General features: G+C 37.7%; 1 protein-coding gene across 1 annotated transcript in view; it reads left to right on the top strand.

The window, feature by feature from the left end:
• The window catches only part of CEP120 (centrosomal protein 120), a 60,765-nt gene that overhangs the window by 26,696 nt on the left and 11,286 nt on the right, over positions 1-22,783 (top strand). Inside the window, exons 12-17 of the mRNA XM_063456945.1 lie at positions 3,857-3,950; positions 5,785-5,931; positions 8,044-8,133; positions 10,439-10,531; positions 12,135-12,296; positions 12,656-12,778. Coding sequence (XP_063313015.1) covers positions 3,857-3,950; positions 5,785-5,931; positions 8,044-8,133; positions 10,439-10,531; positions 12,135-12,296; positions 12,656-12,778 — 709 coding nt within the window. The remainder of the gene's footprint in view (positions 1-3,856; positions 3,951-5,784; positions 5,932-8,043; positions 8,134-10,438; positions 10,532-12,134; positions 12,297-12,655; positions 12,779-22,783) is intronic.

The raw sequence follows: 22,783 nt of genomic DNA, 5'->3' as shown, positions 1-22,783 counted from the left end.
TTATTTTATTTGTGCATAATACGAACACATAGGTTTGCACTGCCACGACAGCTGGTGCAGACAAATTCGTAAACATATTATAACATTGGTATGGCATCGATAACATAGCACATTTTTTGTTTTTAAGAGTCAAATTATGTAACAAGTCGAGTGTTGAACATGCGTCTACAGTTTGAGCTACTGCTAGTTTACACGTTTTTAAATCAAGAGATAATCTGGTAGTACTTTTCAGTAGTATGTGACATGTAATTGAACAAAACTTTGTGGAGATAAGTGTATAAAAAAAATCATTGAAACGTTTACAGAACTAGTCTATCATGGTGAGACTGAAATATTACTGAACTCATAAATAAGCAAAACAAAAGTATAGCACAGTCAGGCATTTTGCAGGGTAAGTCCTCTAGGAGGCATCGAACTGCCTAAAGGTATAACCTGGTCGAGTCCTCTCGTGTCGGCCACCCGCAGGTGCACTGCCATGGAGCGTATATTCTGGTGCTTGGGGGCTGCAGGCTAAACGTACGGGGGCATGCGCGTCGAGGTAGCATCTGGGTTGATTTACAGCAGTCCTACGACCATTGTGTAAGTCCAAGTTCAAGTGCTCGGAGGTCTCTCCGATGATCTAGTTGGAGTGTCTTGTCTCCCCACTATCAGCTTAGCAAGGCAGCTGCGGCAGACGGTAGTTTGCTGGAGCTGGGAGTGAGAGTGATCTTTAGGTAAGTATCGTGTCATGTCTCTGCTGCCCGGCATGTGCAGGGGGGGAGGTTCACGGCCTTGGGGTCGGTCATCCAATACCTCTGCTGGGCATTGTGTGAGACAGCGGTACGGGTTGTCTATAGCCTCTCCCCCGCTCCAGGCCTTATTGATGGTCGGCACTGTTGGGCCACAGACTCGGGTGCTCTGACAGGCCGGGTCTTTTCCTTGGTGGACTGTATGGAGGGGCCTGATGTTTTTCAACCGCCTGTGGTGTGTGGCCTTCCGGCGGTGTGGCCTGTGCCTCAGAGGTGTGAGCCCCCCCGACCCTTCGGCCAAGATGGACCCTTGCTTTTGTGTGCAAGTTTCGTTGCTGCGCCCGGGGAGGGGTTGGTCCCGCCCGCTCTCCCTCACCTTCTTTCTGGAGGCAGGCGGTGGTTGATTCGCTTGCCGCTCCAGCATCTCCCAGAAGCGCTGGAGTAGTGTGTCTATCCGCTCGTGTAGTGGCTGGTAGGGTGCCATTTTAGGTGCGTGTTCCTCCTCCATCTTGCGGTTGGGGAGTATGCCTCTTTGGATCGTCGGATCATATTGCGTCTTGCGAGCCAGGGCTGTGCGGACCGGGATAACCCCCGCCGTTCCATAGGGGGGGGGGACGTGGGCTCTGCATAGTTTCAGTAGATTGTGATGGCGGTGGGGGAGCGGCCGTCTCCCCTGCGCCAGCCGCTTGTGTAGGCCGCATGAGCCAGGATGGAGATTCCGTCTGGGTGGGCTTCATGAGTGGTGTCCCCAGGTGAGTCCCTGTTTCGTGTGCCTTGTCAGGGGCAGTGTGTGTCTTTTCTCCATTGGAACAGGCAATTTTTAGGCTTATTTAGTCGTTTGGTGCGGGAGCCCCAGGGAGACACGTCCGTTCGGCTCTGCGGTCAGGCCCCGCCCCCTGGTGGGGCAGGTTTTAGTTTGCAAATGCTGCTGTTCTCTCATCTTGCAACTTTGACTTCCTACCATGAAGAGTTTACTTTATCAATTAAGTATAAAAATTAACTGCAAGCTCTTTTGTAACGTAGACCTGTTGAAAATAACTTTTTACAAGTTTGGTTGTCTTGCGTGTGTGTTTTAACAGGAGTTAGGAAAATTACTTTTCAGACCTGGCCTCAACAAAATAATGAGAGGGAAGATAAAAGTAGCAATTAGACACTCCATTACCCTAATTTTTCTGACCATCTATCTTAAACACCAAAACCAGAGTTCTGGAATCCTAAATCTTCAAAGTAGATTACTGTGTTTTGTTTTTAGAAGTATGCTCTTATTTAGTTGTTGCAGAGCTGTCCACCTATGTGCATAAATAAGGTCTCTATTATGTGCTACCACTGAATCGTTACTAAAATAAGGTCTCTGAGGCTAAATATCCTTATACTAGGCCTCCTGTAGCTTTTGTGTTTAGCATCTAAGCGGGTTTAAGTGTAGCTTGGGGAGCACTCTGGATCTTTCCCCTATTTTATCTTTTTGTGTTCTTTCTTCTCATAACCTCTCCTTTTTTATTTTAGCTTGCTTCTCTAGCTCTTCCGTATATTATATCACTGTTCCCTTGTTTGTATCCCTGGACTCTTATACTTTGCCTATGGCTAAACATAAATATAATCTTTAATTTGAATATATTTCAATTTATTTATACAGTTAAATTACTAATGCCTTATTTATAAAGTGCTGTACAATTGACTTATGTACCCTGTTTTTTGTTATATGCTAATAAATCGAGGAGATCCACTTTGAATGTGGGCTTATGCATCATCAGTAGAATCTGTTTAACCCTTGGGGGTCACAAGTTCAAATCCCGGCAGAGTTGACTCTTCCCTTCATCCTTCTGAGGTAGATAAAAGGAGTACCATTAAATTGGGTAACAGTAACAACCCCTGGATGTTGGGCAAAAGTAACATACCCAGGACGTACTTGAAAACCTGTAGTAATCTGAATGCACCTTTCCTGGGCCGTTGTTGTTGTTGTTATTTATTATTTCTTATATACACTGTAGTGTAGACAATAGCTGCATGCTCTATGGGGACAACAAATGGAAAGCTATAACAAACCATTGTTTGACATACAGGAGCAAGTATAGTGGACTTTAACATTCCAGCCTTGAAGCTAGCAATCCTCAGAGAAGGGCACATGTAAAACACAATTAGAGATAAGAGTGTAAAAGACAAACACCATAGGTCAAGAAAAGAGAACTTTTTGTGGAGACAGATATCCTGAAAATGTGAGGGTTGCTAATGGCATGAATTGTTTAACTTGCTAGTTACTTTCATAGACATGCCATAGCTCAGGAAAAAGATTTGTATACATGGGAAGAATTGGCGAACCTTGGGTCAGGACAAATGTGGAGGTCTAGACAGAAATGGATTATTAATTATACCATTTTAGGGGAACAAAGTTGTTAAGGGGTTGTAAATGAGGAAATAACCTGTACACAATCTTCAATGAAGATGTATTGTTTTAATAGCCCTCCAGATTGGCTAGAGACATAGCATGGCAATTTTAGCTTGAATATTGCAATGTTCTCTTTTTTTAATTAATTGCAGTTGACTGTATAGTGACTAACCCATACTTGTGTCGTCGCTTAGAAAACAAACAAAAGATGCCTTTATACACAAATGTACCCAGATTAATGTTTCTTGTTTACAGTTGCAACATGAATATTTTATTTTTTTAAATAACCAACCATTGGATCTGTGGAAAGCATTGAATCTGTTATGACTGCAACTTATCTAGATTATGTTTTGGTAAAGTTGTACAAGGTGCATGGTATTAAAAATTAGGCAAAAGCTTACACAGATCCTTTCTTGGTGCAGTTAAGATTTTGTGAGATACACTTTTCTAATTTTGTTTATTTTTTGTTTTATGTGTTCATTCTATTCTCCTAATTGCAGTAAACGTTTACGATTTTAATCACAAACAAATTATTAGAATTTTTTACTTTGTCATCTTGCCCACACATATGTATTCAGTATGTGTTAAGTCAGTTATTACTTGTTTTCTTCTTATAAAATATGCATGCTCCCATACAGTGCAATATATTACATCCTAGTATGTATGAATGTCTTCATTTTATTAATCTAAATAAAAAAATGACATGCGTTTCCTAATTTCACAGCAGTTTACTTACTACTTACAGATCCAATAAGCTGGCAGAACTTTCATATGTTTTAACATTGGAAGACTACGGACTTGTAAAAGTACGAGAAGTTTTGGTGTCTGAATATTCACAGGTAGGATTTCATAACCAACTTTTTTTTTTTTTTTTTTTACACTGTTGTACTGTTTTATCAACTCGTTTATGTGTTTGACATCACTCAAACATTGCTCATAAATGTATTTCTATCTTTGAGAGGTCATCAAAGCTTAAAATATGTCTGCCAAGTATGCCTCACTTGCTACTTGAATTCACATCATTTTTGAGATCTGTTCTAGATCTTTTATAGCTTGCTTTTCTTTTGTATGTATGTTGGGTTATTTTTTAGCTGGATACTTATAACTTCTGTGAGTGGTATTGTAGTGTATGAGGTCTATGTATGATAAATTATTGAATGAAGTATGAGAGGATTCCAAGGCTTTCATAGTCTTAAAGAGACACTTTAGGTTAATGCCGTTTAGAAGTTGGACCACTTGGTTTGTAGAGCCCTAGTCACACCTACCTGCAAGTGACTAAACACTTCCTGTAAAGAGCGAGATCTAATGTTTAAACTTCCTTTTATTGCATTTTCAGTTTTTTTTCGAATTGCTATTCTCCTGCTATGTAAATTGCCTACATCAGTGATGGCTAACCTTGACACCATAAATTGTTTCTGGACTACATTTCCCATGATGCTCAGCTAGCTTTTAGAGTCTAAAAGCTAGCTGAGCATCATGGGAAATGTAGTCCAGAAACAATTTATGGTGTCAAGGTTAGCCATCACTGGCCTACATTATACACAGCCAGGGGACTTGTGGCTAAGGCTCCATAAACTGAAACAAGTGATTTAACGCCTGAATGGCAGATAATTGAGACGTGAGACTATACACTAAACTGTATGGTCTATGATCTATACACTAAACTGCTCCATTAAGCTTATGTTGTTTTGAAAGCTATAGTGTCATTTTAATCTCTAAGGAGCAGAAATGTTGGCAGTTTAGGTGTTTCAAAAAACCTGGTTTAATTATATTGTTGGTGTCTCCAGTGCAAAAACATTTCCAGAAAACAAAGTTTTAATCCCATAAGCTTGCAGTTTGATAATTCAGAGACCTTTCTGTGATGTGGAAAAAAGTTGGATTTAATACTGTGGTCAGACCATATTCAATCGACTAAAATCGAAGTTCATTTAGAGGGAAACTATTCATGTTTATAAAATCAGCCTATTTTATAACATAATACATTAACAAATTAATGCAAAATAAGTCAAAAGCAAAAAGATACTAACTTTTTGTTTTCCTTTTTATTTTTTTTATGGTTGTATCAAACACATAGGATTGTAGATACTAACTTTTTTAGTAGATAGACCCATCTCACTCCATGAAGCAACTCTTGTGTTTATGGGACAAGTATTTTATCCCCAAGAGCAGTTCCACTTATAACATTGGAGTGGAACTGCTCTGGCTGTTATCAATTTACTCATAGCCAGGTTCACTATTTAGTGAACTGAGCTATATGCAGCTCTCGGTAGAGGAGAGAGAGTTTAGCCACATGCAAAACTTTAATCAAAGAATCAAAGTTTGTGGATGGCTTTTTGTCAAAAATGTGAAATCTATCTAATCTGACAGTGTTTCAAGATGAAACACTGCACAGACCCTGTCCTTGCAGTGTAGCTACTTCAACAAACTGAAGTGATTATGGTGTTCAAAGTATATATAATAATAAACTATACCACATCAATCTGTAGAAAGCCAATAGGAAAATATTTGTTTTTTCTGTTTCACAATTGGTTGGAGTGCTATCACTTTTTATTTATTTATTTTTTATATAATGCTGTAATTGTTTTTTTTATTTTTATTTTTTATTCTTATTAAAAGTAATACAATTGCAAAATCAAGATAAAATAAATATTATTTTTTTTAATTTTTTTTTAGAGTTCAGAACCTATCAAAGCTCCTTCATTGCCACAACCTCCACGCACAGTGGAACCTGTTCCTGAACCTCGGGAGACTCTTGAATACAAAGCTGCTCTAGAGTTGGAAATGTGGAAAGAAATGCAAGAGGATCTTTTTATTAACGAGGTAGCCTTTTTAATCTGTGTATCACTTACTTTTTGTAGCAGACTTTACCTATACTAAGATGCATTCACTAAAATGGGAATTTTTGAGAATAAACGAGGGCAATTTCTATCCAGTATAGCACTTAGATTTTTCAGGCAACCATGTTCTACCAATGCAGGAAAACAAAACGTTTGATATGTTTGAATTAAGACTAGTAATGATCTGCTGACATCACATGACCTGAGCAGCTGTTTGGCGTGTTATTCCAATACAGTTCCTTGACCGTGCATCCATAAACTAACACTACTAGGTCTCAATTGGCAAAACTGCTAAATTGAAACTATAATTTGTTTAGATGATGTATGTAAAGAAATTGACAGATGCTCCTTTCCCATCACCTACCCCTATCCTTGCACACATTCATTTTTTGCTCCAGTTGTGAACCTGGAACTGGGGAAAGTGTCTATCCTGTGATTTTATCATCATTTAGTTTGGGTAGATATTCTGTTTGTCCATCCTATGGCTAGCGCTACACCACTGAAAACGGTTTGGTAGATTGAGTCACTTAAAACAAATACATGAGTCTAAGGAATACATATAATTAAAATGTCTCTGGAATCCCAGATCTGTTATTACGGACTTCCATCATATTATTGTATTGCAGTATATTGGAGTAATACTTATATTGTTGGCAGTTTTGCTCTGTACATTTGAATCATTCTGTTTAACCCCTTAAGGACACATGACGTGTGTGACACGTCATGTTTCCCTTTTATTCCAGAAGTTTGGTCCTTAAGGGGTTAAAGGACCACTATAGGCACCCAGACCACTTCAGCTTAATGAAGTGGTCTGGGTGCCTGGTCCATCTAGGATTAACCCTTTCTGCTGTAAACAGAACTTTACTTTAGGGTTAATCCAGCCTCTAGTGGCTGTCTCATTTACAGCCTCATTGACAGCCGCTAGAGGCGCTTCCGCGCTTCTCACTGTGAAAATCACAGTGAGAAGACGCCAGCGTCCATAGGAAAGCATTGAGAATGTTTTCCTATGGACAGGCTGAATGCGCGCGCGGCTCTTGCCGCGCCTGCGCATTCAGCCGATGACATCAGAAGAGGGAGGAGAGTCCCAGCTCCAAGGGAGCCCGGCGCTGGAAAAAAGGTAAGGGATTAACCCCCTTCCTCCCCCTTCAGCCCAGCGGGAGTGGGACCCCAAGGGTGGGGGCACCCTCAGGGCACTATAGTGCCAGGAAAACGAGTTTGTTTTCCTGGCACAATAGTGGTCCTTTAAAGGACCACTCTAGGCACCCAGACCACTTCAGCTTAATGAAGTGGTCTTGGTGCCTGGTCCCTCTAGGATTAACACTTTTTTTTTTTTATAAACATAGCAGTTTCAGAGCAACTGCTATGTTTATAATAGGGTTAATCCAGCCTCCAAATCCTCTAGTGGCTGTCTCACTGACAGCCGCTAGAGGCGCTTGCGTGATTCTCACTGTGAAAATCACAGTGAGCGCACGCAAGCGTCCATAGGAAAGCATTGTAAATGCTTTCCTATGAGACCGGCTGAATGCGAGCGCAGCTCTTGCCGCGCATGCGCATTCAGCCGAAAGGGAGGATCGGAGGCGGAGAGGAGGAGGAGAACTCCCCGCCCGGTGCTGGAATAAAGGGAAGTTTTAACCTTTTACTCTCCCCAGAGCCCGGCGGGAGGGGGTCCCTGAGGGTGGGGGCACCCTCAGGGCACTATAGTGCCAGGAAAACGAGTATGTTTTCCTGGCACTATTGTGGTCCTTTAATGTAATTGTACAAAAAATGATAGAGGAGCATTTAGGATTTTTATCCTTCTAGTGTTCTGGCACGATTAACATTCTTAAATTATTTTTCCTGTTCTCATACCTTTTTATTTTGACAGCTCATTTTATGTGGGATACACATATCAAAACAGCAGGGCAGAGTGATACCTTCTATTTCATTTCAGGCTTTCAGACTCTTAATATAAGATAACTGGTCAAGTAATGACTGTGCCCAGGTAGTTTGGGATTAGTTTTAATCCTGACAGGTACTCAAGGCTAAAAAAATATTAGGAGTGTACTTCTGATTTTATTTTATATATACATTTATATATTTTTATTTTTTTTGACAGTTAAAAAATAAAGAATTGGCCCACATGCAAGCCCTGGCAGAGGAATGGAAAAGGAGAGATCGAGAAAGAGAAGGTTTAGTAAAGAAAAAGGTATGCGTGCCAAATTTTTATTCGCTTTGACATTTTCTTTGTCATCTGTGACCAAATTACTTACGGTTTCTTTAACCATTATAATGCAGTTTTTAAAGGCACATATGTGTTGCACAGAGCGGTAGGTACTTTTTATGAACTGGGATGATATGCAAAGTTCATACACAATCCAAAGCACAGAGAAGCATAAATTTATCACTACATAGGCAGTGAAATAGGGAGAAATGGCTATCGGAAGTAAAAAATGTTGTGTAGTCTTGATTCTGTATTTCAATTTCTAGTACATAAACCGTTGCACTGTATCTGGGCATTCCCATTGTACAGATATGTACCTGTAGAGTCAAAGTACTCGGAATGCAGTACAGTACCCATGCTGAGAATGTAATAGATCCAGTTTAATAGATTATTTTGGCCCAGCTTGCAGAATTTTGTGTTGCCTCTGAGATCTGTGGAAAATGGTTAAGTTCCCATTTACCTTATTTTAGAGAAACTGGCGATTCCACAAGATCAGCAATTACCTTTTGTATTTTCTTCTTCTGTTGCATTAGTTTAATGTACTCAATGCATTATTATTGCCATTACATCTAAATGTATAAATGAAGATATCAACAGAAGGGTAAAGAACAAGTTAAATAAACAGAATAGATATGTTTAATGATAATAACAAAATAAAATAATGTCCAAAATAGAGTACCAGTAACAACTTGCCAGAAAATATATTCAAGAACTACACAACATCGATAAAATAAGTCTTATATAGTCCTCCTCAGGTTTTTAGAGCTTTAAACCAGCTCTATTATGAATAGCATACAGTGGTATAATCCCCACTTATAGGACATGTGAGGAGATGTTGATAGGCAGAGGTTTCCTCAATACGAAGACCAATAAAAGGTTAAAAGAAACAACTATAGTGTTTACAGTATAATAAAATTCCAGGAGTGTAAAATAAGGTAAGTTTTCTCACATTTGATTGAGCAGGCAGACTGCTCAATGTACAGAGCATGAGTGGTATAATCCCCACCTAGGATTCTTTAATGGAGTAGTCCTCTCTAGAACAGTAAAATCGGGTGCCGGGTAAAAAAAAAAAATATGTATATATAAAATAGTAACAAAATACAGTAAAATGGCACACGAACAATTGAAAGTAGTCAAAATACCTTTATTAATAACAATGTAAAATATCCACAACGCGTTTCACTGTCAAGGTTTTATCAAGTGGAGATTACAGCTGGCCTGCTACTGTAACAAGTTACCACTTTTGGCAGTTTTTTTTTACCTAACTTTTTCTTGTTTGCAAAATTAGACTGTATAAATTATCATAGGTTATTCACTAAAGTCCAATTGGCAAGTAGCCAGCAGACATATAGTTAAATAACACTCAGCAGTTAGTTTTTGCTAGCCAGCCATCACATGGTTGGACATTCAATCCTCTTCCATAATAATATTTTGATTAGGCTGCCCATGCACTGCCAACGGCTGTAGGCCAGGGTGAAAACTTTGTCCTGTCCTCCCACACCGTAATATTGTAGCAGGGCGGTGGACAGGGATCTGGCTTGTTGACCTCCGTAGGGTTATTTATTGATTTGTTTATTTTAACGTAGTGGCTTACTAGCATGTTTTGACCTGCTGCCCCATAATTAATCCTCACACTACAGAGAGTATTTTAACAATTTGCTTGCTGCTAGTGAATAATACTTTGTGAATGTGCACTCTGCCTGATGAGTTTGGCCCTGAATTTTAGTTAAACTGGTGTTTTGTAAATATTCTGAATCCTATACTTTGAATAGGATTTGGATGCAAAAGCACTGATTTTAATTTGGACACCATATGCATCTAGGCGATTGCTGTAGATTAGCTCGTCCAGTCTGATATATGAATATATTTAGTAAATATATTTTCCATTGCCATCATAGTTCTGTCCTTTTCACCTGATTTTTGTCCATCCAGACAAAATCTGCTGTTTAGTGAATAATGCTGTTTGTTTATAGCACTAATAAAGATATGTATATGTCAAATCTTTATATAGATAGATGTGTAGATCTCTCTAACAGCTTTTAAATGCCCTCTATATCTCTTACCATAAATTCCCTTTCATAATCTTTGGATTGTAAGCTCACAAGCTACAGGCTTGCGTTGTATGCAAAATTTTCAAGCTCATGGACATTGTTTTTTGTTCGTTTTTATATTGATATGTCTGGTTATTTTTGCTTTCCTCTACAGTGCTATAGAGTATAGAATCTGCTGCTGCTTTTTAAATGTGATGTAATGATAAAATATGTAGTGAAGTAAAATGTATCCATCTTAGGTGGTTGAATACACAGTTCTCGAAGAACAGTTACAGAAAGCCTTGGCAGACTTGGAGCGACGAGAAAGGCAACTTGCTAGTGATGAAATGGAGGTAAGATCATTCATTTTTGTAGCTCTGTCTCAACAAGTCAATATAATTGCAAAATAGATATTCCTTACATTGAAACAATCTAAAGGAAAGAAAGGCTGTTCTATATTTATTGCATTCTCATTTGAAATCATAGCTAAATCATTAAATTATAACCAGTCATGAGCAGAATGCAAAAGGAAATTCGAAACACAGAAATACCCTTTGGTATAGCGATACTGTATAAAAATCAAAGAAGTAACTCACAGAATCATAGCATGTGTCTAGTAGAACAAGGAAAAATAAATCTGAGTATTTTGCGCTGTTTTACACAATGTTTTATTACAAATTATCTAGTAGAAAATTTTCAAAGCTTAGACGTTAAACTGTTTGCCCCATTACTCAGGAGCTGGTCCAGTGTACTTCTGGCATAACCATTACAGCAGGATTGTAACCCTTTAAGGATCACAATGAGCCTTGCATATCATGCAGGTATGAATGCAAGCAATTCCATTTTGCACCTTAGGACAATGGCAGAGGCAATATTGTGTACTGTGAGATAATGATTCACTGTTGCCTAGTGTGGACTTCCCTGCATTTCTGGGAATTTGATCACCCTAAAAGCAAGTCACAGGGGAGGCAGCAGTCAGCAGACACAGCAAAGATAGCTGATCTAGAATGTGTGGGGATGAATTCAGTGAGCAGAATAGCTTTGGTACTGAAGTGGTGCACACTATATATCACTTCCCTCCTCCACCCCACCTTTTTTTTTTCTTCTCTTAATTCTCGTAAATTTTTAAATATGATGGAACATTTAAAGTTTTACCTTCGAAGTAAAGTTCTTCCGCCTAGAAAAGGATTGAGACGGTCATAAATCTTCAGGGTCAGAGAGAATATCCTGCTCTCCGTTCTTGGCACAATCATATTGGTAAAATCCGACATCTGGTATGATGCAGACATAAAGCAGAAAATAACGCTGGTGCCTTAAACATTTCCTTATCTAAGATTCATTAATTTTTTCTAGACATGTTGACATGCTGGATCTGAACGGGGGAAGTTTTATTAAGATTGCTGAATGTTACAATACATGTTTTTTTTTTTTTATACACACATATTAAAGGCTGTGTTAAACGTGCACTGATTTTATGTAATCTAATATGTGTGTGTGTGTGTGTGTGTGTGTGTGTGTGTGTGTATATATATAACTTACATTCATATATATAAATGTAAGTTATAGTGAACAGCATAGGGCTATTTACTATGGTGGGAGTTCTAAGTGGATTCAAAGAATTAAAAATATTGTCAGAGTAGCCGAACTAAAAGTATGAATAACTTCCAACATTTTTCAAGTTTCTTTTTTGAGTAAATATTTTATTTATCGGAAAATTAATGTTAAAGAGGATATATTTAATTGTTTTTTTACTGATCAGCCATCATGTGTACAGTGTTTGGAATTGCAAGAGTTTAAACAACGTTGTCTACTACATTGAGTGGTGTTTTTTTGGTTTGTTTGTTCTTTCTTTCTACAGACCACTGTATTGGTGCCTTAATATATTTTGAAATCAATCTAACTGCATTTTATTGTGCTTCCTGTTTTCATGTGCATAAACGTATTATATGGTTCCAGGTGAAGAAATTAAAGGCAGATCTTCAATTGGATGGTGAACGTGGTGTTCAAGACCGGCAAGACTCCATTCGGCGAGTGCGAGAAGATTGCATGCATCAAATAGAGTTGGAAAGGTCAAAAGCTAGACAGTTAGAAGAGGACAAGCTTCGCTTGCAGCAGCAGGTAATTGAGGCCACACCTTAAGTAGTCTTTTATTTTGCTCTTCAGTGGTAAAAAATTTGGAGTGGAACAAATTAAAAGAGAGAAAATATTTCTGTATCTTTTTAATTAAATTTTTAATTTAACAAGAGTTATACCACTTGATTGAGATAAGCATTTATATGGTGCCTTTAATAAAATTGCTTGATTGCGGTGAACACATGATAATTTATGAACATGTATCCTGATGGATGCATTTGTTGCTGAATTTTATTAAAACTTGTTATTTATGAATTTTCTAAATCCTATACTTGTAGATAGGTACAAGTTAACTCTTTGGGTGTTATAGTTGTGTCTCTTTCTTTCCCACAATCCCGTTTTAGCTTCAAGAAGCCGAACACAAATTTAAATTGCTCGACAAAGAATTTCAGCATTATAAAGAGCAACAAAGCAGTAAACCAGAAATCCGATTACAGTCTGAAATTAACCTCCTCACGTTGGAAAAGGTATGATTTGAAAAGTAGTGATTTGATGTTTTCCACAATCTTTATTTATTTATTTATTTATTTATTTGCTTGATTTAACAAAAACAGAATGTATAGGTGCTTGAAATCAAACAAAAAATTTCAGCAAAATCACCAACAAGGGGTTCCTTCACCATTGTGAAATGTATAGCAAAATAAAATATGGGAGGTGATCAGCGCAAAAGATACATACGGTACAAAGGCAGTATCAAGTATATAAATTTATGAATACAAGGCAAAAGACAAATTATGGTGCAGTACAATTGGTAGGCTAAGGGGGATATGTATAGGTCAAGTGCACACACACACTGTTTGGAAGGCCTGGATGGAATAATCGTTGTCTACGGATATATATGTAGAAGGTCTTCCAAGCTTGATTCCAAAGTTAATAATCCTACTTACGTGACCCGGAGCAATGTCCTGCTCTGGTATAAAGAGCGTGAGGTGGAATAATCCCCATCCAAGGATATATACAAGAACCGGATAAGTGGTAGAAGCTGTATATATGGATACTCCACAGGTAAGTATATATAAAAGATACTTTATTGTGTAAAAAAAAAAGCTGAATGCAACAGCAAATAGAGCTTAAAAGCTTGAAAGCTGCTTCTCAGAGTCTGCTTTTTAGGGAAAGATTTTTCTAAAGCGCAATTCACACCCATTGCCGCAAAGCTCCCCAACTATGTCCCCACTATGGGAGATTGGGGTATATCTTTGCTAGTCATTCGGGCACCATGTACCATTTATATTGCAGTTTACTCATTTGTTCCAAATGGGAGACAGAGGCTGTTTTACCCTTGTGTGCTGTATAGGCCTTTTGCCACTGCTTAGTGGTGTACGGGGAGTTTAGGTTTGAGTACAATGGGAGGGGGGAGAGAGTTGTTGTGAATAGGCAGACCCTCTCTCTGTATCATAGTTGGTGACGTATGTGTAGCGGCAGCTTGGTTACCCAGGAGGGATTTGAGTTGTAGGTATGAGAAAAGTTCCCTGTGGGGGGTAGGTTGAATTGGGTCTGGAGGTCTGGAAATTGCAACAATTTGCTGTTGGAGTAAAGGTGGTGGATATTAGTGCAATTTTTGAGTAGCCACACCCTATGGTCGAATGAAGTGTTGGTCATGTGTATGTTGTATATCTGGGTGGCTGGAGACCAAGGCTCAGCTGATCATAGGGGAGCTCTAGTGGCATCCATGTTCGTAGTAGTAGGTCTTTGGTAGGTAGTTGTTCTGGAGTAGGGGGCCTTAGGTGTGTGGGTATCCAGTATAAGTATCTCAGTCCTTCCCTTCATGTCCAGTGTGATTCTATAGCACCCACTGCAGAGGATTGGTATCCGCATGTGATGTTATTACTGAGGACAGCAAGGTTGCTTTGTAGTAATGGTATGTTTAACTGTGTGGTAGCCACCCGTATCCTACGATTGGACCAGATAAATCGCACAATTGTTCTTTGGATGGATTGTAGGTACTTTTAGGTAGATGAATCTGCAAGGTGCAAAAAGGGTACTGTAATTTAGGTAGCAGTGACATCTGTAGTGCAGCTACCCTGGATAGGTATTTGCCTTCCCAGGACTAAAGTGTGTTTGTGATGTATTTTTGCATGACATAATCCTTTCTCCAGTCATGGCTGAAGGCAGCTTGGAAGGGAATGCATGGTCTCTCGTGGGATGTCAATCCCTATGGCCTGTGTATTGGATACATTTAATTTGGTAGTAAAAGTTCTGGCCATATATGGTGAATTCTTTTAGGAGGTTGGGCAGGGATATGTGGTTGGTTCAGTGTCAGTAGAACATCGTCCGCAAACAGGATCGATTTTGTACTTGCATTCCCCAATTTGAAAAGGACTTAATATTAACACAATATTAAAACACACGCACTCGTTGAGACGCACGCAATATTACACTACAAACCTTACCCACTAAATATGGCTGAAGCCCCAGGATCCATGCCATCCTCACAGCATTAAAGATAGTCTGTGGAGCACTGCATGGAATGTCCGAATATCCTTAAGAGGTTAAAAATAAGTATTGCACACTTGAAATATGTTAGGCAAATATTTTATTTATTATTTTTATTTGGCCTATACTAATGTCAAACCAATTTTTTTTTTTTTTTTGCACATTTTACTAAAACCCTGTCATGAGTGCCATCGGCTAACACAGTACAAAGTGCAAATCAAATACATGGCTTTAATGTAGATTTCCATGTAAATAAATTTTTTCTATAATTAATTTTCTCTTCAAGCAAAACCGTATAGGCAGACTTTTAATAATTAATGTAAACATAGTCATAGTCTTTTGTGCCAGAGTTACGTTAAATCATATTACCCTTTTTAGAGACTTAACATATTGGAGGTTGCTTCAGAGACTTTTTATTGTTTCGTTGTTAGTGTTTTAACTTCATTGTGCATACAGATCATACATGGATAAATGTTAATTATCTATTGCATTTTGGATTTACAATTTTGATTAGTAAAAGATGTTTGTATTTGATCATAAAAAAACTAAAATGAAACAAATTGCTCGTAAACAGAGTTTAGTTATTTCATTTGCATGGCTTTTACATAATTTCGTCTTTCCCAACAACATACTCCACTTGCAATGAATCATGGAATCACAGGAAAGCTTGGGGTTTAAGACAGATTAATTATTAAGAGGCTCCACTTTAGAAAGGGAGATGAAGTATGTTTTAACACTGTAAGTGCCAGCAAGATGTGCTACTCATTTATTTAATACTCTGGGGGGGTAAGTAGTCATAACTTTCTTCAGCAGCTCATTAGTCCTCTACAATCAGTCTCTAAATTGTCTGGTTCCCACAATAATTTGCATGTTAGGATTTCTTGCTTAAAACAAACAGCCTTAATGACAATAATAATGCAAAAGGACATTTTGTGCAGTTTATAGCTTACTGTATTTCACGAAAGCTTACATTACTAAGCTCAACAAGAAAATCATGTTAACCCAATTAACTTAATTTCTCCCTTGTCACTCTGGCATTTAGATTTTAAATATACTTCTCATCTGCAAAATGTGAAGATGACTAGACAACTTTAGATATTTTTAAAATCCCAATCAACTAACGGTGCTTTTCAAACTTGTCAGCAGATGTATCCTATTACGTGTTATGCTGGCCTTACGTTTATTACCTGCAAACAAGAGTCCTGAATGTCCACAATGAGTGTTTCGACCCTGCAAGGGTTTCTGAGAGCTGCAGTTCTACTGTTTGGTTTCCTTCAACTCCCCAGTTATAAATCGCAAAGCTATTGAAATGAAGTGATGTCATGATTGGCTGAATCCCTCTTGATCTTGCCAATGGTCAATGCAGAGGTCTAGGGATTTAGAAATTCAGAAACCTCAAATGTAGCTTTTTAAAAACATTTATTAAGATTAATATTGGAAAAGCTTATTATTCTGGACAGCATGCGCTGTTTTAAAAGTGGTGGTGTCACCAAATATAATCTTTAACTAATCTGCTTCTACATAGTTCCCTGTGTCTGAATCCTTAAGTTGTTTTTTTTTTTTTTTTTTGGAACATACTCCTGTCCTTAGTGATCTCCAAAATTACCTGCCATGGTCTTAGCTATATCCAGACCAAGCCACACCCTTCTACTACTGGGAGGCACTCCATTGACAGACATACAAGGGAGTCAGTTCAGGAAGTTGTCTGATCTTTATTCAAAAGAACAATAGTTTTATAATAATACGCAATAAAGGGCAGTCATGGGGAGTGTCACTAATTACCAATCCAATATTGACAACTATTAAATAAACAGAATGGACAGCTTGTGCATACATTATGGTATGGCATGTAAGAAATCATTGATATAAAACTTCTCTGGGGCATTAACAGGTGGGGACTTCATAGGATAGGAGGATATATATAGGGGTAGTGTCTTCTTAGAATAGGAGAGAACAAAGATAGTCCTTTGCCAAGAATATATATGCAACGTTCTGGCATGGTCAGGTGTAAAACTACAAATGGGATGTCGTTGAATTGTACAAGGCTCTTGGTGTTATGATTCAGCTGAACAGAAATTAACCCTATCATTTTATAAAATATAGAAGGAAAAGTATTGCTTACTTTAGTTTAAGCATTTAAAGCATTTAAGTTGACAAAACTTCACAATGGGTGGGGCTTAACGCAAGGTTCTGTTTCTGTCGCCAATCAAATTTACCCACAACCCTCAGTAAAATCAATCCCATAGAAGGGCAAACCGGGGTGGAATGGGGAGGGAGCGAATTAAGGAAAAACTAAAGAAATGGCAGGACTACTTTACTTCTTGGCTATGGAGTTTAACAAGTCTTAAAATTGTCCCTCCACTCTAGCTGAACTTTTTTTTTTTTTTTTTTTTTTTTTTTTTTTTAATGGACTGAATGATTAGGAGGCATATTACAGACTTGTCTTCTACATGGATTCTGGCAGCAGTGTGCTTTTCGCACAAGGAAGTTTACAAATGTCTGAGCAGTACATGTGACAATCTGTTCAGAATATGTTTGAACAAATACATATGTATCCGCACACCCAATGGTTTCTTAAAGGACAACTATAGGCACCCAGACCACTTCAGCTCAATGAAGTGGTCTGGTTGCCAGGTCCATCTAGGGATAATCCTGCAGCTGTAAACATAGCTGTTATGTTTACATTAGGGTTAATCCAGCCTCTAGTGGCTGTCTCATTGACAGCCGCTAGAGGCGCTTCCGCGCTTCTCACTGTGAAAATCACAATAAGAAGATGCTGGACGTCCATAGGAAAGCATTGATAAATGCTTTCCTATGGACTGATTGAATCCGCGCGCGGCTCTTGCCGAGCATTTCCGTTCTCGGCGGATGACGTCGGAAAAGGGAGGAGAGTCCCCAGGTGCTGGAGAAAGTTAAGTGTTTAACCCCTCTTGAGCCCGGTGGGAGTTGGACCCTGAGGGTGGGGGGGGGCCCAAAGACCCTATAGTGGCAGGAAAACAAGTTTGTTTTCCTGGCACTAAAGTGGTACTTTAAGTCTCAAGTCTTGAAAAAGGCACAGGATAGTGCTGAAACATTGTCTTTTTCTCTGAACTCTAAATAAGACTGCCTGTTAATAAGAAATCATTGGGTGTGCCGAGATAAATGTATTTGATCCCGTTGGATTGATTGGGAGTTGGCTTTTCTAGTTTGGAGCACCCCGGTGGGTGTGTTCCCCTAATGGTGTATGCATTACCCTTTCTAACTTTGTTCATAATATGTTTATAAGAGCCTTTCCAACTGAAGCAAACAAATAATAGTTGGCACACACACTTTAGTATTCACCTGGTGCTAATTGGTAATACCGCCTCCACGATTGATGTATTGTATAAAAAACAAAAAAATTTATGTATTGAAAATATTTAGGGTACTCTTTTCACACCTTAACAGCAACGCTTTGGTTCCACTCAGCTTTGTAGACTTGAGAGAGTCTCGGTGGAAGTACACATTGCTGTGAACGGTTTGTTAATAAAGTAACCTGAATTTCACATTAGTATCTGGTCCTTTTGTAATCAAGACTCTTCCCAACAAGACCTGATCAGCCTCCACTTCATGTGCTTTCAACATATTAAGAAAGAAATTTAGATTTACACATGTCCAGATGCATTTTTCATTCTGAATAAAATTATTAGATCAGTAAGTGCTTAATCTGCAAACTATGTACAATTCTAAACCTTTATATTGATACTGGCTTGCTGATACAGGTAGGTAAAAGTCTGTGTGAAGTGTTGAACATAAAGGTTGGTCTTGTTCGAACCGTGCAACAGAAAATGTAGCTTGAAAACAAGACATTTCACAATTTTTAAGGCCATGTTTATATAAGTATTGCTCACTACAGTAATAAGTCCATTATGGTATCTAAAATGTAATTCAAACCAACACTAATAATCTTTTTTTACATTTGGCGTTTTTAAAAAATGACCAATGGCTTGGGATCATTTTAGTTAGCTATGCAGTGAGTGAACTCTTCTACAAATGAATCAAGTTGGTGCAAGTTAATTGTCACAATTCACTGCAGTCTTCCTCAGTTATATTTTAATAATTGTATTTTGATTAAGCCGTGAAATATACAATTTGACTACAGTGGTACCATCACATTCTTAGAACTGTTACAATACTGTATCTTTGATGAAATACAATAGATGAATGAAAATAATTAGAACTTACTTTTATTACCATATTAAATGAAAAGTGATCCTACCATTCAGAGGTCACAGTTCAGAGTTTGGCTATCTGTGTGTTAGTTTATTGACAATAGATGTCTAATTATCCATTGCACAGATAAAAATCAAAATAGAAATTAAAGGTAAGTGTAGAATAAATTATTATTGACAAAAACTAATGGAGGCCACTGTATTAATAGCTTAATCTTTGCCTTTGTGAGGTCTAGTACTCTAATATCTATTTATTTAAAATGTAATAAAACTGATGTCTAAAGAGCATAATTTAAAATCATTTGGCAGTCATTATCTGTTCAGTATTGCAAGATATTCTGTTTCAGTGCACTGTTACGTGAACCTAGAGAATGGTTTATGGAGCACTGGGAATAATTTTCTGACCTGTTTGAAATGGTTGTTTCATATTCATTGGTATACTGTAATATAGCATTAATCTAGATAGAGTAACTTTATCACTTTTTAATTTATCACCACCTGTAAAGAGGCTTATTTTAGGTTTTAAGTTTCCTGAGGTTGCATCGAAAAAAAATAAAACTAAAATAATAGGTTTCATTATTTTTTAATTTCTTTTATTTTTCCCGTGTCTACTTTAATAAGTTTTTTTGGCCTCACTAATATGCTCTATATTTTGCCTGCTCAAATATTTTTAGCTTTTTTTTGGGGGGGTCCGAAATGCTCCTTAAAGGAGTATCTTTTTTTCATATACTTTTTTTAAAAAAAAATAATTATTTTTTATTTATATTAAATATTTAGCCGACGATATAATGATCAATAGGGCACACACTGAAAATGAAGGAGACATAGAATAATCTCACCTCTTCTCTGAGTGCTTTCTCTAAGCTTACTGCTAAAGGGAAAGGACATTGCATACAACGATGACCGACTGGAAGCCAAGATGAGCGAGCTCAGTTGCAGGATAAAGAGATGAGGATTTCTACATTCCACTTTTATGTCACACCTCACAAACACATATTTCTTAAAGGAACACTATAGTCACCTAAATTACTTTAGCTAAATAAAGCAGTTTTAGTGTATTGATCATTCCCTGCAATTTCACTGCTCAATTCACTGTCATTTAGGAGTTAAATCACTTTGTTTCTGTTTATGCAGCCCTAGCCACACCTCCCCTGGCTATGATTGACAGAGCCTGCATAAGAAAAACTGGTTTCTCTTTCAAACAGATGTAATTTACCTTAAATAATTGTATCTCAATCTCTAAATTGAACTTTAATCACTTGCAGGGTCTAGCAAGCTATTAACATAGCAGGGGATAAGAAAATCTTAATTAAACAGAACTTGCAATAAAGAAAGCTTATATAGGGCTCTCTTTACAGGAAGTGTTTATGGAAGGCTGTGCAAGTCACATGCAGGGCGGTGTGACTAGGGTTCATAAACAAAGGGATTTAACTCCTAAATGGGAGAGGATTGAGCAGTGAGGCTGCAGGGACATGCTCTATACACCAAAACTGCTTCATTAAGCTAAAGTTGTTCAGGTGATTATAGTGTCCCTTTAAATATAGAGATCCGTAAAGATAGTATTAAAAATCCTGGGAAGTGATAGAAAGTTTTTTGTTTTTTTTTGCAGAATGCTGCACTATAAGCCTGTCTTAACCATTCCCTCTGAAAAAAATAAAAATAAAAAGCCTTTAGTATCAGAATATCTACACAGTGTAGTCACTGACAACACTAGGTGATCTGAACTGCTGCAAACTGAGCCGCCTGCATTAAAAGAAGAGTACATAAATGCATACAAATAGTAATTATATGACTACACATGTCTGTATTTCTGTCTGCAGCTTGGTTGTTTATTAAATGAAAACACTTCATTGTATTTTAGAAGGATATTTTATGCAAGGCAGTCTGCATTAGGTGAAGGCACCCAGACAAATGCACAATAGACAGATATGTATTTGTATTACAAGTGATCAGAGGAAATATTGGACAAGCCATAGATGGATGTAACGGACTGTAGTATAGGATGAGAGGAAATAGTTGTTTGTTTTTTTATGTTTTTTTTTCTGAACACAGCTAAGCCTGGCATTGTATGGATGTATTGCTTAAAGGAACACTATAGTCACCAAAACAACTTTAGCTTTATGAAGTAATTTGGGTGTTTAGATCATGCCTCTGCAGTCTCACTGCTCAATTCACAGCCAGGGGAGAAACAATGGCAGTGACTGACACAGCCTGCATGCAAACAAAATGAATTCATTAGATGACTCTTTACATGAAGTGTTTTGGAAGGCTGTGTAAGTCACATGCGGGGAGGTGACTAGGGCTGCATAAACAAAGTGATTAAACTCCTAAATGGCAGGGAATTGAGAAGTGAGACATGATCTATGCACCAACCCTGCTTCATTAAGCTTAAAGTTGTTTTGGTGACTATGGTGTCCCTTTAAGTGTAGATTCTAATAAAAAGATATTAAGAAAATAACAGCTTTGTTTAACACAAGTTAACTTCTGAGATTTCTTCCCAATCTTTGCTATATTCAGTTAACCATCCTTCAGTTGTTCCATGTGGCACTTGTACTGTACAATAAAGCTACTTCGTTCGATCCACAAGCAAACTGCACACAGTCATTAAAACTTCCTGGGTGTCCTCTTTCTGATTCCGACTGCTTGGCTTACAGCAGTTCAGCTCACTCATTGCTGTCTGTGACAAAGTTGTAGATGAGCACTGATAAGTAAGCCATTCTTTGTGCAATTGGGTGTGGCATGTTGTGGAGTATTCAAAAAGGCTGTTTGCATATTTTTGAGGTGGCAATTAAGTTTTTAGCCTGGCTAACTGGAGACTTGACCTGTTATAGGGACATAGTTATTAGACATGCATGTTAAAAAGAGAATGAAAAAAATAATAATAATTTAAGATCTAATCGCTTTAAAGAAAAAAAAAAAATAAAGACTTTGAGCGTCTTAGACAACCGTTTGAGACTGAGAAAGTACATTCCTAAAACAAAGCCAGTTTGGCAAGAGTTCAACTATAACAGATCACTATAGCAAGTAAAAATAAGCTTTTGGATTCAGTCTTTTCTCCCCCTTATTTTAAGTGGCATATATTTTAAATATGTCAGAATACTTTTAAAGAAAATCAGTTCATTTTATCCATTAATGAGAGCATAGTGATCTTGAAGAGACCAGGCAACGGGTCCTATCTAAACACCAGCAACACACACGTTGGTTTATTCACGAAGTTCTGAATTGTAGTGACTTAAAATCTAAATGGCAAAATTCTGTGTTGGAGAATTTTTCTTCAGGTCCATTTTTACACTTCAAAGTTTAATTTCTATCAAATTCAGAATTTGTCAATACACCTCTTTGTAATGGAAACCTCTCCAAAGCTGTATGGATTGCTAGAATGTAGATATTCTTGTTCACAATCTCTGTATGTGATTTTTTCAACAATCTGTCTGCTGTCTCCGTCTCTTTGTGTAACAAAAATAAATAAAATGTATTTCTTGTCCACCTCTGTTGCCTGGTGGTCAACAAACGTGTCTCACTATAAGGTCCTAGGGGTTTTAGCCCTATAAGGTAGTAATCAAACAATTTAGATATGGTGAAACACCCCAATATTAAGATATACAATTTAACTTTTATTTTAACAGTTAAAATTATCCAAAACAATAAGCTGGAGGGTTAAAAACATAACCTATGTTTCCAGGAAATTGGTACAAGTTAAAAAAATTACCAGTTTAAAGGTTCTCTCTGGCATAGTGATAATGTACGATTCCATAATGAAAAAAACAGGGGGGAAGGGCAAGGAAAAGGGTGGGTTTCATTCAAATGCATTATAAAAATCTGCACATATATAGGGTTAATAAGCTAATC

The sequence above is a fragment of the Pelobates fuscus genome, chromosome 5 (genome assembly GCF_036172605.1).
Source record: "Pelobates fuscus isolate aPelFus1 chromosome 5, aPelFus1.pri, whole genome shotgun sequence".
Lineage (NCBI taxonomy): Eukaryota > Metazoa > Chordata > Amphibia > Anura > Pelobatidae > Pelobates > Pelobates fuscus.
This window is presented reverse-complemented; position numbering and strand designations above follow the sequence as displayed.